This window comes from Camelus ferus, chromosome 17 (assembly GCF_009834535.1).
Source record: "Camelus ferus isolate YT-003-E chromosome 17, BCGSAC_Cfer_1.0, whole genome shotgun sequence".
Lineage (NCBI taxonomy): Eukaryota > Metazoa > Chordata > Mammalia > Artiodactyla > Camelidae > Camelus > Camelus ferus.
The window spans coordinates 30374140-30390363 of NC_045712.1; the positions used below are offsets into that span (position 1 = coordinate 30374140).

The window sequence follows — 16224 nt, forward strand, 5'->3', positions numbered from 1 at the left end:
GGGCAGGAGGGCAGCGACTTCTCCTGCCCCCAAGTCCCTGGCCTGAACCGAGGGTGCAGCACATGAAGGAGCTGGACGTGAGCTCCAGAGCTGGGGCAGGCGGCCCCTCCAAGGTCCCCAGTGGCCTCAAGCTGCCCGTCCTGCCCAGAGAAATCACCCAGTGCCTGTGGCAAGGCCCAGCCCAGGGGCCAGTTTCCAGGCACCCCCCCCCCCAACAACAGCAGAGATGAGCAGGCAGGCGGAGGGAGGCTCACTGACAAGCTCACGCAGCTGTGTCCACACGTCTGCACGTACCCCCTTCCTGAAGGCACCGCGACAGACTCCACACCTGTGACGTGACTGCCCGGGGGCGCAGGAAGGTCGGTCCCAGCCCACGCTGATGCCACGTTACAGACGGGAAGTGGCCGCCAGCAGAGATCACACAGAGCAGACCAGGGGCCCAGGTTCCCCTTCACCCAGCTCTGCTCTCTGGGGAGGCTGGAAGGACTCCTGCAGGCGCCTGATATTTAGGGTTGGTCCCGGGCCTCCAAGAAACCAGGCTGAGGGCAAGCTGCTCTGAAATCCAATGACTGCAGCCTTCAGATGGCAAGAAACGGGAAGCGAGGGAGGCAGCAGGTCCTTGTCCCACCTGCAGACACGCATGTCCAGGACCAGACGTGGGAGATGCCCAGGGAAGTGCTCCCACGCCGCCCCGACGCTCTGACAGGTGGCAGGTGCGCAGGCTGTGGGGCAACACGCAGGCAGAGGGGTCAGCCAGGATGCTGACTGTGCGGCAGGCTCTGAAACCGAAGCAGCCAGCGCCCCAGCGACCCTTGGGCCAGCGCGGGACCAAGTTCGGGGACACTGGGTCACACGACAACACAGCCTGCGCAGGGAGAGCCAGGGCCCGGGGAGGGGGGCGTGCTCCCACTTTGTCTGCAGGGCTCTCGTGGCTGGGGGAGGGGGAGGCACAGGACAGAACGGTCACGTCTGTTCCATCTTGTTGGTTTCGGGGTGTCTGTTCTGTTCTGTGTGGCCAAAGTTTTCCAAGATGAAAAGAAAACTTTATTAATTTATATTTAGAAAATCAGATACTGGTTAAAGGAGAAGGAGGCACCAGGAACCCACCGAGCTGTGGGCGGTCTGCCCCAGGGACAAAGATGCCCGGCTGCCACGAGAGCTGGCCGGGCTGGCGTGCCCAGGCCCTTGGCACCGCCACTGCCCATGTGCCCGACAAGTGTCAGAGGCCACAGGCTGCCCGCCGCAGCTGTCAAGGGAACAGCGCGGCATCCAAGAGCAGTGACACAGACGGGGCTGACCTCACCCAGGTCAGGGAAGGGGAGCTCTGTGACCCCAAGAAGGCACTCCCTCAGTCCCTGGTTCCTGTGTGTTGGTGGACTTCCTTCTAACGGGGTCCCAGGCCATGCTGGGCACACGCCCCCAGCCGGCCTCTTCCCGGGGCCCCTGGCACCGCCCGGCGGATGACATGGGAATGTGCCCAGGGTGAGGCCTGCCGGCAGATGGTTTCTGTCCACTGCGCTGTGTTTATGTTAATTGCAGATATTTTTTAACGTATTGTGTTACTCCATCCATCTTTGTGAACGGTCCGTCTTGTAAAATTCTTTTAATGATGTTAGTTTTTCCTGCCTATCTTCATCATCTACAATTATTTATAATATCATTGTCTTTGTTTCAAATACTGGGTATAAACATTGTTGTAACAGTTCTTCGATGGAGTTCATATAATTTTTACAATTGCTTTGAAATGCTTCAGTGGCCGAAAGGGGAGGAGGTTGGCCATTCTTTTGGGGGGAAAAAGACACCCCAGAGTGCTGTCTGAAAGGTCCTCCTCCGTCAGGATGGCCTCCAGGAGAGGCAGCGGGTGGGGGCAGCAGCTGGCTGTTTCTGGCTTCGGTTTCAGAGCTGCCGCCCCACAGACGTGGGGCCAAGACCCACCGAGGCCTTGGCCGGGCTCCAATGCCAGTGAGAGAGACGGATGGCTTGTTCCCACTGTGCTGGGGTTTTCTGAAACCTCAGCTTTCACCCCTCACCTCTCGTCAGCCGCTTTTCTCCCATCTGAGCCGCTTTCTGGAGTCTCCTCGGCCGCTGGGGACAGAACCCGGCAGGGTGCCCGTAAGTGCCCGGGGAGGTCCACCCTCACCTTGGGCCGCTGCCTGACAAGGCTTCAGGCCCCTGCAGGGCTGACGTGGGACAGGCTGGAGGGGCGAAGGCAGCTGGACCAGCAGCCGGCCTGGGGTGGGGACGAGAGAGGCCAACCTGAGGCTTCCCAGGGCCCGCTGTGGACCCCAGGGGTGGGTCACGGCCCCAGGCCTTAGAGCCAGCACCAGCCTCCAACACTTCAGATCCTGGCCTCCTTTGCCCACACACCCTTGGTGGCCCCCCACTACCTGGAGTGAGCCCGGCCAGCCCACCCTGGGCCCCTCACCAGGCCCCCTGCCTCCTTCTGAGCCGCCCGCTGGCTGGGGGCGCCAGATGGCCTGCTTCCTGGGATGGTGCTGGCCCTCGGAGGCAGCTGCACAGATCCAACACGGCCCTGCCCCTCGGGGCTCAGGCTGTCCCGGGTCTAGTGAAGGGTGACTCACCCTTCCAGGATCTGAGACGCCCCCTAGTCCTCGGTTCCCTCTCCTGCAGCCTCTCGGTCGGACCTCCTCCACACCCGGCCTGAGGCGGGGAGGGAGCTGCCTCCTGTGACACAGAGACCTGCCTGGGGACCAAGCGGCCGAGGACAGGCCCGGGTCTGGGCTCGGCTTCAGGGCTCAGCACGGGCCTGGCACAGAGGGTCTTGGCTTTGGGCCAGACGTGCGGATGCCGTCTTGGGAGAAGGGCCTCACAAGGCTCAGGCAATGAAATCTGCACGTTAAAGAAAAACAAACAGGCTAGAACTCTCAGCCCATCATCAATATTTTCACTCGACTTCTTCTCTGTTCTCTGCAAAAGCTTCCTTTTACGTGCTCAGCCACTTGGCGTATGCAACTTTGTGTTCCGATTCTTTTCAAAGCAGAAAACCAAGAGACGGGTAGGTGCCCGAGCAGAGAGGCTGGGCAGCGGGTGTGGGGCAGGCGCGCACAGCACAGCGCGCCGCTGTGGGAGGGAGGAGGCGGCTTTGGGAAGGAGGACAGGACCTGGGGTCCGATTTAGGCTTTGGCTGAGGATCTGGATGCCCCACGGCAAGACTGAGTCGCAGGAGGGTAGGCCCGGTGTGACGCGGCCTTCACCGTGGCCGTGGTTCCCAGTTGCTGCTCCAGGCTTTTCCCAGGTGACCGTCGGCAGGACGCTCGGCCCCGTGCCAGTTCACCTCCTGGGAGTCGTGTGGTCGCTGGATGAGGGTGGTGAGGCCCCGAAATGTCCCCTCCAGCAGTCCTGGGAGCGACTCACAGCTGTCACGAGGGCCAGGTCACCGGTGTCCCCACCTGACTATTCTCTGGCTGGAAGTCGCCATGGAGCTCGTTTCCCCTGCCAAGTGGGACTTGTGGGGCTGGCGGGAGCTGCACACCAGGCCCCTCTGCTCTCCAGCGCCCCAGGGATGGAGACAATGAGACCAGCCCTGAGACCACGCGCATGGCGCACAGGCAGCGCTCGGGGGCCAGTGATGCTGCGACGCAGACAGGAGGAGGTCTGCCTGGAGGAGCCTCTTCTCTGCTGGCAATGTCCTCCACTACCCTCGCAACCAGCAGCGCCGCCCTAACTCCTCTCGTGGGGCCTCCAGCCTCCCAGGCCTCACAAGCAGAGGACACTGTTTTGAAGGGAACAGCTGTGTAAATGTGGGGCTCTCCAAATTTGAGACCCCCCGAGACTTTCTGGGAAGGCTCCTCAGGGGTCAGGATGGGACTGCCCTTCCAGCCCCTCTGCTTTCTAAGAGCATCTTCTGGGGAAGCAATGGACCGAGTGCCAGGACCCTTGTCTCAGAAGCCAGAGTCTGCGGCTCCATAGGACGCTGTTTCCTTATCACCACACTCAGCCTGGACTCGCGAACCTGAAGCCCGTGTTCCCAGGCCCCCACAGTCCCCTCCACTCCCTGTCGCCTGCCACTGGCCTCTTCTACATCTGCTTGGCCCTGTCGGCCTTGCCATCCGAGGTGAGAGGCCGCAGAGCACCTAGGCCTGGGGGCAGGGGCTGGGGAGACACCCAGAGGACTCCTGGCCAGGCCACCCTGCAGAGTGAGCAGGAGGCCCATAAGCTGCATTTGAAGGCGGCCCCATCCACGGTCTGCGGGCCGGACAGCCCCGGCTGCTCCCTGCTCCCGGAGCCTAACGTGCGCAGCACCAAGACCCCGGCCTCCCCAGGCCTCCGGCTCAACCCCACCCCTCCTCCACCTGGCACTGCGTGTCTCTGGGTCCTGAAGATTCCTTCACAATTAGCACTTCAAAAAGGTTAAGAGCGGTTCTTTAAGGGAGGGATGGCCGGAAAAGACGAGCAGGGGGTGGGAAGTCGGGTGGGAGGGATGAAGGAATCTAACCAGTTATATTTAATAAAAAGCTTAAAAGCCACAAACAGGAAGCAGACCTATTAAAAAGGCAACACTGACCTAAGACAGGAATGTGAACTCGAGTTGACTGAAGCAGCGTCACCACGTCCCCCGCCCCCCGTTCTCCCACCCCAGCACCCAGGGCCCCAAACAGGCCTCCTCCCCAGCCCTGAGTTCGCCTGGGGCAAGAGGAAGGGGAGCCACGGGGAGGTCAGCAGGATGCGTCCACCCTGAAGATGCCCCCCACCTGCGGGTCTGGACCAGCAGGCAGGGCCCTGGGGCCTGGGGGCTGAGTGCTCCAGGCTGCGCCCCTCCTTCCTGGCAGCGTGGTTCTCACCCCCACCAAGTGCCCGGAGGGCCCCACAGGTGTGGGCCAGGGCCCTGGGGACTGAGGTCTGGACACTGGCCTGCGTGTGCTCCCTGGGGCCAAGAACAGGGCACCGTGGGCCTCAGTTTGGCCGAGGTGACGACCAGGAGCATCTGAGGGACAGTGGAGAGGATGGGACAGGAGCCTGAAGCCCGGTATCATGGCCAGAGGCCCCCCCAGGGGTGCACCTCATCCGTGACGGGGCACCTCCTCTGTGAGGGGGCTCAGTGGGGGCCTCGGGGCGCAGTCCCACAGCAAGTACTGCAGGGAAGCAGATCCTGGGGACCACCGCCCTCCCTCAAGCAGGGCCAGAGGGAGGATTCCGAGGCAAGGGTTGGGCCAGGCTCTGGAAGGAGGTCTCGCAGGGGGCTGGCGACCCCCTGCCTGCAGAGTCCCTGGAGGGGCTGCACTCCAGGACCCCCTCGTTAACCAGAAGCAAACTGCCCCATGGCTTTCCATCCCTCACGGAGCCAAACCCTGTCCCACAGCTCAGCTCCGAGCGGCATGGCAACACGCGGACGTGAAGGCAGGCGGTTACGGGGCTCGCCGCGCGTGAAGACGGTCCTGACGCGCGCGTCACACAGATCTGCTGATGGAAGGGCCTCGGCCTTTCCTGCTGCCAGGCGCTCAGCAGGGCCCCCATGTCCCCCGCCCTCCTGCTCAGCAATGCCCCCACTACAGCCCGTCCTCGGGCCGGGCTGTGCACAGCCTCACTCCCTCTGCAGAGCGCCTCTCTCCTGGTACCCGCGGGGCCCCCTCCGTCCCTCTGATTGCCCCCTACTCAGCAGTCACCTCCTCCCAGAGGTCTCCCTGGCTGCCGCTGTCCATACCTCCTGCACAGTTTGCTTTGTCCCACCCCTACAACCACGACCACGGCAGCATGCCTGGCGCAGCAGGACCTCAGGACGTTGGGGTGGAGGTGTGACGAGTGACAGGGTGGAGCTAAGGAAACCCAGGGGCCTGCATCCAGCAGCAAACACACACCTAGACCCTGTCAGGAACAAGACCAAGCAGGAGGCTCAGAGTCCGCCGGGTTGGAAAGAAGGTGACAACTTGCATCCTGGGAAACCCGACGGTGACCAGGGCAGCGTGCCAGCCCTTGGTGGTCTCCCTCATCAGCCGTGCCCCCAAACCGCCTGTCAGAGCAGCACTGTTATCTTCCCTGCACACGGACCACGTGAAGTGCCGAGTCCAAGCCAGGGGCCTCCAGGACCCACACCAGTCTCCAGCCAAAGCCAGTGGGACCAGAACCTGCAACGCCATGTGGGCTGAGCCCGGAGCACCCGCACAGGCGGGCCTAGAACCCAGAGCCAAGGGGCACCATCTGGGCGTGTCTCCGCCAGCTCTCCGTGCCCTGCCCGGATCCCCTGAGCAGGAGGAAAGGACCGCACTCACCTGGGATGTGGACCTTAAACTTGCCACTCTGGCCGAAGGCACTGTCAATGACACCCTGCTCCCCAGTGGACAGGTGCACCTTGAGCCCCACGAAGAGCTGGATGTTGGTCTCCTTTTTGAACAGGGAGCGGCCGATCACGCTGTAGTCATCCATCACCTGTTCCCGCGCCCAGCCCCGGAGAAGAGAGATTAGTGCTGGCATAGGCCGCGCCGCACCCGCCCAGGTGGTGTGCCCATCTCACGGGTGACGGAAGGCCCTGGAGCGGTGGTGGTAACCCCTCCTCGTCACCACCACCACCACCGACACCTGTGGGCCTGGGCTGCATCCAGGCCGGCTGTGACCACTTGGTCGGATGGACACACTCAGCCCAGAACAGCAGTGTGTGGGAGGCCCTCCTTCCCACTTTACAGATGGGGAAGCAGAGGCGCTGCAGAGTTGGGTGGCTTTGCCTGCCCCGCCTGGCTCCTCTCCAGGGCCTGTGCCAGAAGGTGCTGGGCCTCCGTGTGAAGAGAGGGAGTGAGGGGCGTGTGGGCGCAGTGTGCAGAGGGGCTGACGGAGTTTCTTCCTCAGAGTCACTGCTATTTCGGAGCAGGGTCTGTGCTCCACCAGGTCCCACATGGGGGCCACAAGAGACACTGGGGAGGCCCCGTGTGCTGGCCGGGTGGGGTCCGAGCAGGCAACAGTGTGAGCAGCTGCGTGGAGGCTGGAGGTGCTGCCAGCAGTGGGGCGTTGGGGGACTCTGTGGGTAAAGCTCAGAAGGTCCGGCTTCTGCCCAAGGTGCCAAGGTTTGGCCGGGGGCCCAGATGGATTGTTTTGAAAAGCAGAGACTGTCCCATTTACCCTAAAACCTTTTGGAAAAGCACATCCTATTCTATTTGATTCATAGCACCAGATAAAAGGTACCCACATTCCTCCTCTCCCCAGTGATGGATGAATCGGATACAAGCAATGATAAGAATAATCATTTCCACTTGCACAGCCCTTTATAGCTCAGCCTCGTTCCCACACAGAACGCCTCCTCCCGTCCTCAGGATGTGCAGGGATCCCCTCTGCCTTCTGCCCCCGGCCCCGCCCCGTCTGTGGGTGTCCCTGCTCCCTCCCAGGGGGTGTCCAGCAAGGCTGCAGGGTGAACTGAATGGAGGCGGCTCCTCTGACCTGACCCACGTGACAGGGGAGTCCGAGTGAGCAGATGTTGCCAGCCCCAAATGGCCAAGGGTGGCCCTGTCGCTTTCTGGGGACGCCCAACCACACACCAGCCAGAATGGCCTGCATGTGGGGCTCTGCCCAAGCCTGTTCCAGCAGGTGTCAGAACTTTGGCTGAGCTGACCGATGGTTCTGGACGAGCCATTCTAACAGTCCTGACAGCATGGTGCTGGCACAAAACCAGACACATGGACCAATGGAACAGAACAGGCAGCCCAGAAATGAACCCACAAACTTTTGGTCAACTAATCTTCGACAAAGGAGGCAAGAATATACAATGGAATGAAGACAGTCTCTTCAGCAAATGGTGTTGGGAAAACTGGACAGCAGCATGTAAATCAATGAAGCTAGAACACTCCCTCACTCCATACACAAAAATAAACTCAAAATGGATCAAAGACTTAAACGTAAGACAAGATACAATAAACCTCCTAGAAGAAAATGTAGGCAAAACATTATCTCACATACATCTCAGAAATGCCCTCCTAGGGCAGTCCACCCAGGCAATAGAAATAAAAGCAAGAATAAACAAATGGGACCTAATGAAACTTACAAGCTTCTGCACAGCAAAGGAAACCATGAGCAAAACAAAACGACAACCTATGGAATGGGAGAAAATTTTTGCCAACGATGAAACTGACAAAGCCTTGATCTCCAGAATATATATGCAGCTCATACGACTTAATAACAAAAAAACAAACAACCCAATCCAAAAATGGGCAGAAGACCTAAACAAGCAATTCTCCAAGGAAGAAATACGAATGACCAATAGGCACATGAAAAAATGCTCAATGTCACTAATTATCAGAGAAATGCAAATCAAAACTACGATGAGGTATCACCTCACACCAGTCAGAATGGCCATCATTCAAAAGTCCACAAATGACAAATGCTGGAGAGGCTGTGGAGAAAAGGGAACCCTCCTACACTGCTGGTGGGAATGCAGTTTGGTGTAGCCGTTATGGAAAACAGTATGGAGATTCCTCAAAAGACTGAAAATACACTTGCCATATGACCCAGTAATCCTGCTCCTGGGCATATATCCAGAGAGAACCCTACTTCAGGATGACACCTGCAATGTTCATAGCAGCACTATTTACAATAGCCAAGACATGGAAGCAACCTAAATGTCCATCAACAGATGACTGGATAAAGAAGATGTGGTATATTTATACAATGGAATACTACTCGGCCATAAAAAATGATAAAATAATGCCATTTGCAGATTGTCATTCTAAGTGAAGTAAGCCAGAAAGAGAAAGAAAAATACCATATAAGATCACTCATATGTGGAATCTAAAAAAAAAAAAAGACAAATGAACTTAAATATAAAACAGAAACAGACTCACAGGCATAGAACACAGACTTGTGGCTGCCAGGGGGGAGGGGGCTGGGAAGGGATAAACTAGGAATTCAAGATTTGCAGATACTGACAGGTATATAGAAAATAGATAAACAAGTTTATACTGTACAGCACAGGAAAATGTATTCAACATCTTTTAGTACCTTATGGTGAAAAAGAATATGAAAGTGAATAAATGTATATTCATGCATGGCAGAAGCTGACACAACACTGTGAACTGACTGCACCTCAATAAGAAAATAATAAAAGGCCTGTCCTGGGCTCAGCCTCGTTGCTAAGAATGCCTGTCGCTGGGAGGAGTGGCCCTCCGAGCCCCCGATCCCCGGCCCCTTGGCCCCGCCAGTCCCCACCCCTGCCAAGGCCCCTGCTCATGCTGACCGAGGCACCAGCGGGTCCCAGGGAGGCCTCACAGCGCCCTTGTCTGCAAGGGGTGTCCCCGACCACTGAGGAGAGGTCAGGGCTGAGCTCAGGGACCAGATCTGAGTGGGCTGCCCTCGCCGGAGGGGGGTGCACAGCGGAAGCTTTGGCCCTGGCAAAGTCCCACCCGACTGTTTGGAAGGAGCCAGGCTGAGGCAGGAGCAGCAGGTGACACAGCCGGATGCTCTGGGGCCTGCGGGGCAGGACGGTGGGCCCGGCCTTTGCCAGGTCGGACTGGGACACCAGCTGCCCCAGAGCCCATGACCTGCCTGGAAGACTGACCACCTCATGAGGCCCCAGTGGGCAATGCCGGCAGTGTCCTCCCAGGCAGGAGTGTCCCCCTGGATAGGAGTGTCACCCCAGGCAGGAGTGTTCCCGCAGATAGCTGTCCCCCCAGGTGGCAGTGGCCCCCGGGGGGAAGTGTCCCTTTAGACGCAAGAGAGCTGAAGTGCTTGGTCCTGGCAGCCTCCGCTTCCTCCTGGGGGAGGCCCCGGCTCGTGCATCGGGCCAGAGCCCGGCTCTGCAGCCACACTGCTGGGCTCGAGGCCCCTCCCCGGGCCCCCAGCCACACCTCACTCAAGACCTGGGGCGGCGGGGGTGGGGCAGCCGTCCTGACACTGACCACACACTCTTTCCGGCGCTGCCTGCGCCAAGCGCTGCCCTGGGAGGGGGCCGGCGGGCCTGCATGTGGGGCTCTCGGAACAGCGGCCGCCTGTTGGCACCAGCTGCCCCCACTTGGAGGGGGTCCTGGAAGGCAGGAGCTGGTCTCAGTGCATTTCGGCTCCCCCAGAGCACACCCCTCCAGAAGGAGGGGCGATGAGAGCCCCAGCTGATGTCTCGGCAGGAACCCCCTTCACAACGCCTGGTCAGAGGGACGGGGCCTTCCCGCTGGACACAGTGAGGCTCACGCCTCTGAGAGCTCCGGGAGGACCAGATGTGGCCTCTGTCCCAGGCGTCAGAGGCAGAGGGCTGTGCGACATGGCGTGGCCTGGCCCCCTCCATCTCTGGAACGTGTGCGCCCCGATGGTTGAGCTCTTCTCCATGTGACAGACTCTTCCAGCCAGAGCAGAGGCCTCAGAGCTCAGACACCTGCACACCCCACAAGGAGAACCCTTCTGAGACCACCTGGAGGCTTTCACTGTGGCATCAAACCAAAGGCAGTGCAGGTGGGATTTGCTCAGCGGCCGCCCTGGGGAGCGATGTGGAACCATGGCCAGCCCATTACAGTAACGTCTCTAAGTGGAACTTCCACTGAATGCATGAATAATCTGCTTCGTTTATAGGCCTTCCGTTGTGCAGGGCGAGTTCCCAAAGTGCAGTCACTGCTGCACAGGGCGCCCGGGCCCTCACGTCCTTCCACACCAGGTGAGTGTCCTCTGTCCCCGGCCTTTGAGTGGGGACTGGGCTGCAGCTCAGGTAATTATGTTGTTACATGTGTGTCTCTCCGGGGCCGGCTCCTGTGATGAGACTTGGGGGCCGTCCAAGTTCTGAAGCGACTATTCTAATTCAAACTGGAGCAGAGGCACCGAGGAGAGGGGGGCAGGCGGCTGTGAATCGCAGCTGGGGGGAAGGGCCGAGAGCAGAGAAGGCGTCAGGTTTCGGTCCTGACCCACCTCTTCCAGGTCTGCGACCCTGGGCACAGAGCTTCTCTGAACCTCAGTTTCCTCCTCCGGACAAGGCTGCTGTTAGGATAATGGGCTGGTGCTGGCAAGAGCGTCTGAGACCCGGCGGCAGGACAATGGCCCAGAGGCCAGAACCTGGATGGGCAGAGTGTGAAGCTGGGAGAAGCTCAGGCGGAGGAGGACGCAGCACCTGAGTGGGGCTCCTTGAACCACCAGGAGCCGAGGGTGAGTTACCCAACCTGTGGAGGATGCCCTGGGGGCTCTCAGAGGATGGAGCCAGCGAAGGGAGCCACCGGGGAGCCAAGGAGCTTCCTGGCCCAGGGATGAGGCTGAGAATGGGCACTTCAAGCCGCCAGGACTGACAACTCCCTGGGTCCTGGGACCACGATGTTCAGCCTCATCCACCCTTTTAGGCCTAAGAAACAAGTTCCCAAGGTAGCACCTTCCTCCCCCAGCGCAGGGCCCGGGCAGACCAAGCTCTCCTGCAGCCTCAGTGCTCTCTCCTGCAGACGCCGACACACGTGTTCCCCTCCAAGGTCGCTGGGAGAAGAGACCAGATCTCTGACACCCGAGCGTGCTGGCGGCCATGCTCGTGCCCCGTAAGCCCTGACGCAAGCCCCGGAGGAAGACAGCCTTCCAGGGAGTTCCGGGGCCCCGTGAGGAGGCCCAGGGCGGCCGGGCTCTGGCGCCACTCGAGGAGGAATGAGCCGGGCCTGCCCCCAGGACGTCTTCCTCAGAACCCGGCCTGCCCAGCACCGAGCGGGCGCCTGGCCCACAGTGACGAGCCGGGCAGCCCACGACCCCTCCCCACGAGCCTGCCTCCCCATTTCTGCCCCCCCCCCCGACTTGGGTGCTGATGAGGTGGCCCAGGGCACCGCCCCCACACGAGAGACAGGGAGGCCAGCACTGTGCTGAGCGGTAACCACGCCAGGCCCCAGCACACCTCCATTAATAAAGAAACAGGTCAGGGGGCAGGGTGTGACTGGTCCGCGGCCAGGCTGAGCAGCACCCACTAGGTACATTGGATCCAAGCCAGCTCTTCCCCCTTGTCCAGCCACCTGGACCCTGGGCCTACAGATGAAAAGGAAAAACAATTTCCAAAAGGGAACAGTGCTGCCAGGCATTCTAGCAGCTGAAGGAGCGTGCTGGAGGCTGTCTGGAAGGCAGGAGAGAGGCCCGGGCCGGGGGTTTGGACGGGGCCAGCACAGCATGGGCTGACCCTGCTTGGCCTCTGCTTCAGGAAGAACCTGTTTCCTCCAGCAGCCTGGGAGCCAAGTTGGGGAGCAAGGGGCAGCCGCGTGGCCGGCTGGACCCCAGCACTGCTGCCCAGGGGCAGCGTGGAGCCCGCACCCCCAGCCAGCACGCTCCCAAGTGCCCCGGCCATCAGCAGTGGAGCGGGGCGGGCGGAGCGGGGAGGCAGTGCGCGGCAGACTTCAAAGCCGGCCGCTCCTGGAGGCGCCTGCGTGTTTACACTTGGTTGGGCCGATGCCGCAGGCTCCTCGGGCCCAGCCCTCAGGCCTTCCCCGTCCGTCCGGCGCCAGTGGGTCCCAGACCCAGGACGGCCAGCACACCTGGCCTGACCCCCTCACGGGGGAGAAAAAGGTGCCAGCTTCCTGCCATGCCCCCCGCCCCCACCTGGGAAGCCAGGCAGCAGCAATAGGAGCAGCACTGTGCCCGGCACCCTGTGCCCGCACTTTAGGCCTCGCCTCCAGCCCTCCACACCCTGAGAGGTGGGGGAGGAGACTCGCACGTCCGGCCTGCAGGGGCCCATCCAGTGGGGCCTGGAGCCGCAGACCTGCCCTTCCTGGCCCTCTGCTCACCTCCAGGCGGCCCCCGATCGGCACGCTGGCCATCCTCCCCACTGGCCACGCCCAGGGCCCACCGTGCACACCGAGGTGCAGACCTCCAACGTGGTGGCCTAGAAAGATATTCGAGTGGGACTTGGCACAGCGCCTCCATTTTCCAGGAGGTGATCTGGGCGGAGCTACACACGCTGCTGCCAGGGCAGTGGGGTGGCGGGCGGGGTGGAAAGGGGGCCCTATGTCTGAGGCACGAGGCGGGAGTCCTGGGCGTGGAGCCTTCATCTGCCCACCTCTTTCCATGTGATTTTTACAAATGAGGAATCAGGGCCCCACAGAGTCAGTGACTTGGTGACGGCCAGGCTGCTCAACCCGGCCCAGGCTGCTGGGTTCCGGGAGGGACTGGGCATGCAGAGGCCAGGTGACAGGGGTGGGGCTGGGGACTGTGTGCGTGCACACAGCCAGCTCCACCCAGAGCTTCTCCGGGACAAGCTGCTGGAGCCCAGCCTCCTCCCACCCCCAACCTGCTCGGGGTCGACCTCTGCCCGGCCCTTGGTGCCCCTGCACCTGCCCTCCTCCACTGCCCCCTCCACCCCAAGGTCTGACCAGTGATGGGGCTCGAGGCTTAAAGCTCTCCCGACCAGACCGCCTCCTCCCACCCTGGCAGGGCTCCTTGCCCCTCCCCGGCCCCTGCAGCCCCCACACCCCCCGACCAGTACACCCCTCTGATGTGTACGCAGGCCCGAGTCTGTCCTCCGCTAGGAAGACGCGCTTTCTGTGAGGCTCTGCCCCGGCTCACTGAGAGGAGCGGGTCTGACTCTGCAAGTGGCTGCGGGGCGGGGCCTCCGGGGACCCGGCCCAGTGGCGCCCGGCTCCGCGCTGACACACCCGCGTCCCTCATCATTTTTGCCAGATCTTCGCATGCTTGAACTGTTACTTACCTAATTAAAAAAATACATATGCCTAAAAGGGAAACTACACACTTCTCTAAAGAGAAAACACAACAGAGGAAGCTAACTGGTCAAAGTAAATACAATGTAAAAACTGCATCGAGTCCTAGTTACACACTCTAGCTACTGGAAGGGTCTGAATCTTCGCCCTGTCTTCTAGTCGCTCAAAATGCAGGTTACACGTGACAGAGGACTGTTAAAGTCACCTTCCAGAGAATCTGAAGCTTCCTCCGTGATATAATCAAAAGACCACAAGAAAACCGAAAAAGAGAGAAAATGTTGTTACTAAGAGATTCAACATTATGTAACAGCGTGAGAAACGCCTGGACCAGGGGAGCAGCAAGGGACTGCTTGCCAATTTCCAAGCAGAAAATGTATGAAAGAATGAACGGGACCTCCCGCCCCCCTGCCACTACACACACACACACACCTCTCGCCTTCATTTCTAATTTTAATGGCTCATGATTCCTACTGTCAACAGTCTCTCAGGCTTTCTCTGTGGCCACGGGCACTGCGTGGACGGGACTTTCCGGGTCACGGCGTGCACCCCTAGCTCTGAACACAGCGCACACAACAGGTGTCCCACAAATGCTTTTCCAACGACTATTGCTGAACGTTTTGCTTTTGTGTTTGGTCCGTACAGGTCGGGACTGTGCCTTTTGTCGTTACATGACATCCCTCTTTTTCTGGGTTAGAACTTTCAATCTTAAATTCCTCCTTTTCTGAAATTAATTCAACCAGTCATGCTTTCCTTTTGTTCACGGTCAGCTGACGTCTCTCTGTCCTCACTTCACTCTTGACCTTTGCTCGTCACTCCAAGTGTGTTTCCTACAAACCACACTGAGCAGATGTCATGTTTTAATCCAACTGTCATTCTGTAACTAAATTGGAGATTCCGCCGTTCACATTTGTATAATGACTGAAACTCGACTTCGTTCCTTCTGGTTTTGTTATTACGTATGAACAATGTTCTCGTTTTCCTCGTTTTTGTTGGTTTAACCAAATTCATTCAGTTTTTCCCCTTGTGTATGTGGAATTTCTACCACCCTTTCCACCCCAGCTATAACGTCTTCCCCTTTCTCTGTGTTCCTGATCTTACACATATGTCTGTACTTTCCCTGGAAAATGGGACTCCAGGGCCTGCCTGGCCTGCACAGGTCCCAGCTCCTTCCCCAGCCCTTCCCCAGGAAGGCTAGTCCTCTGGAGAACGTTCACTTCCCTTCTCCCCAGCCCCGCGAGCCCTCTGGAGCGTCTCCCAAGGAATCAGAGCACGCGCAGCGCTTCCCTTGCAGGCCCTCGTTCTGCTCCAAGTCTTATTACCGTTTAGATCGGGGGCAGCTAGAGGCCCCGGTTCTGCCCGTGATCCATTTTTGTTTGGTCTTTGAGCAAAGACTGTTTTTTACATTCTTCAATGGGCTGAAAAACACCAAAGGAAGAAGACTATTTCGTGATGTTTCAGAGCCCATAACAAAAGTCCCCGGGGCCCGGGCCGAGCAGCAGGCGCCGGGCGCCCGCGGCACAGCACCGGCGGGGCGGCACGCCGCTCCCCCGCCGCCCCTTCCCTCGGAGTTTACTCGCTGCCAGTGCCCACTCTGCAGGTCAGAGCAGGACGGTGGGCTTCGAATGGCACGCTCTTACGGCTCAGTGGGGTGTGGAATGTTATTTCATCGGATACACGGCAGGCACGTTTGTCGTTGGCTGCGCTAATACAACAGCGCGTACCGGGCATCGCAGTGCTCACAGCTCGCGGCAAAACAGCGGTCAGAAGAGTGAGGAACCTTGAAACAGTGAGCCTCAACACGACAGCACAACATCTCCCCACACACTAAAAAGCGAGAAAGTAAGTTTCCAAGTGGCAACTTGTTAGCCACGCTAGGAAAGCCATTCACTGACGGTAACAATTTAACAATGTTTGCAGCTGCTGAAAAAGAGCGACCAGAGAAGATAAACTTGTTTCAGATGATAGATCTGAGGCAAGACCGGTTGTTTGGATGTGACCCACGGGCCAGAGTCTTCGAGGTGACACCAGCGAGTGAAGCCGTATCCACGAAGCCTGGCCGTTCAGAGTGAGCGACGAGGCAGAGCAGCGGGAGGGCGAGGGCAGTGGGGGCAGGGGCTGAGGGCTGCCCCCCCAGCATTTCACAGTCACCTCCCTCTGTGGAAAAGCAAGAAAAGGCTGGTGGCCCGACGCCCTGGGCTGGTGGCAGGGCCTGGGTCACTTTGTCTCCTGGCCCCTCCCCACCACCTTAGGAGGCAGTACGTATACTGCTCACAAACCCACAGCCCCATTCTTGACGGGCCCATGTGGGGTGAGCAGAGCTCTGAGCACACGCAGCCGGACGCTCCCCAGGACAGACATTTCAGCAGAGAACAACTACACTGCACACACTGCTCATAACCCCGGCAGGCCCACGAGGGCACTGCCTCTGTCACCGTCATCTTCAGTCAGCATCTGAGGGCTGGCCCAAGACAGATGGAGCCCTGAACAGGCCCGCCGACCCCTCGACGCCTCCCAGAGACCCAGGGGCCAAGGTGCATGCCGCTGCTCTGCAGAAGGAAGCCAACGCTTGCGGAGGGATAGTCCCCGCCCAGTGAATGGCAGTGGGGGGACACAGACCAGTCCAGAGTCCATGCACAGCAGC

At 59.6% G+C, this 16224-nt stretch overlaps 1 protein-coding gene across 2 annotated transcripts in view; it reads right to left on the reverse strand.

The window, feature by feature from the left end:
- The window catches only part of EEFSEC (eukaryotic elongation factor, selenocysteine-tRNA specific), a 146339-nt gene that overhangs the window by 12511 nt on the left and 117604 nt on the right, over nt 1-16224 (reverse strand). For both annotated transcript variants that reach the window (XM_032458783.1, XM_032458784.1), the window contains exon 6: nt 6228-6384. In XM_032458783.1, coding sequence (XP_032314674.1) covers nt 6228-6384 — 157 coding nt within the window. The remainder of the gene's footprint in view (nt 1-6227; nt 6385-16224) is intronic.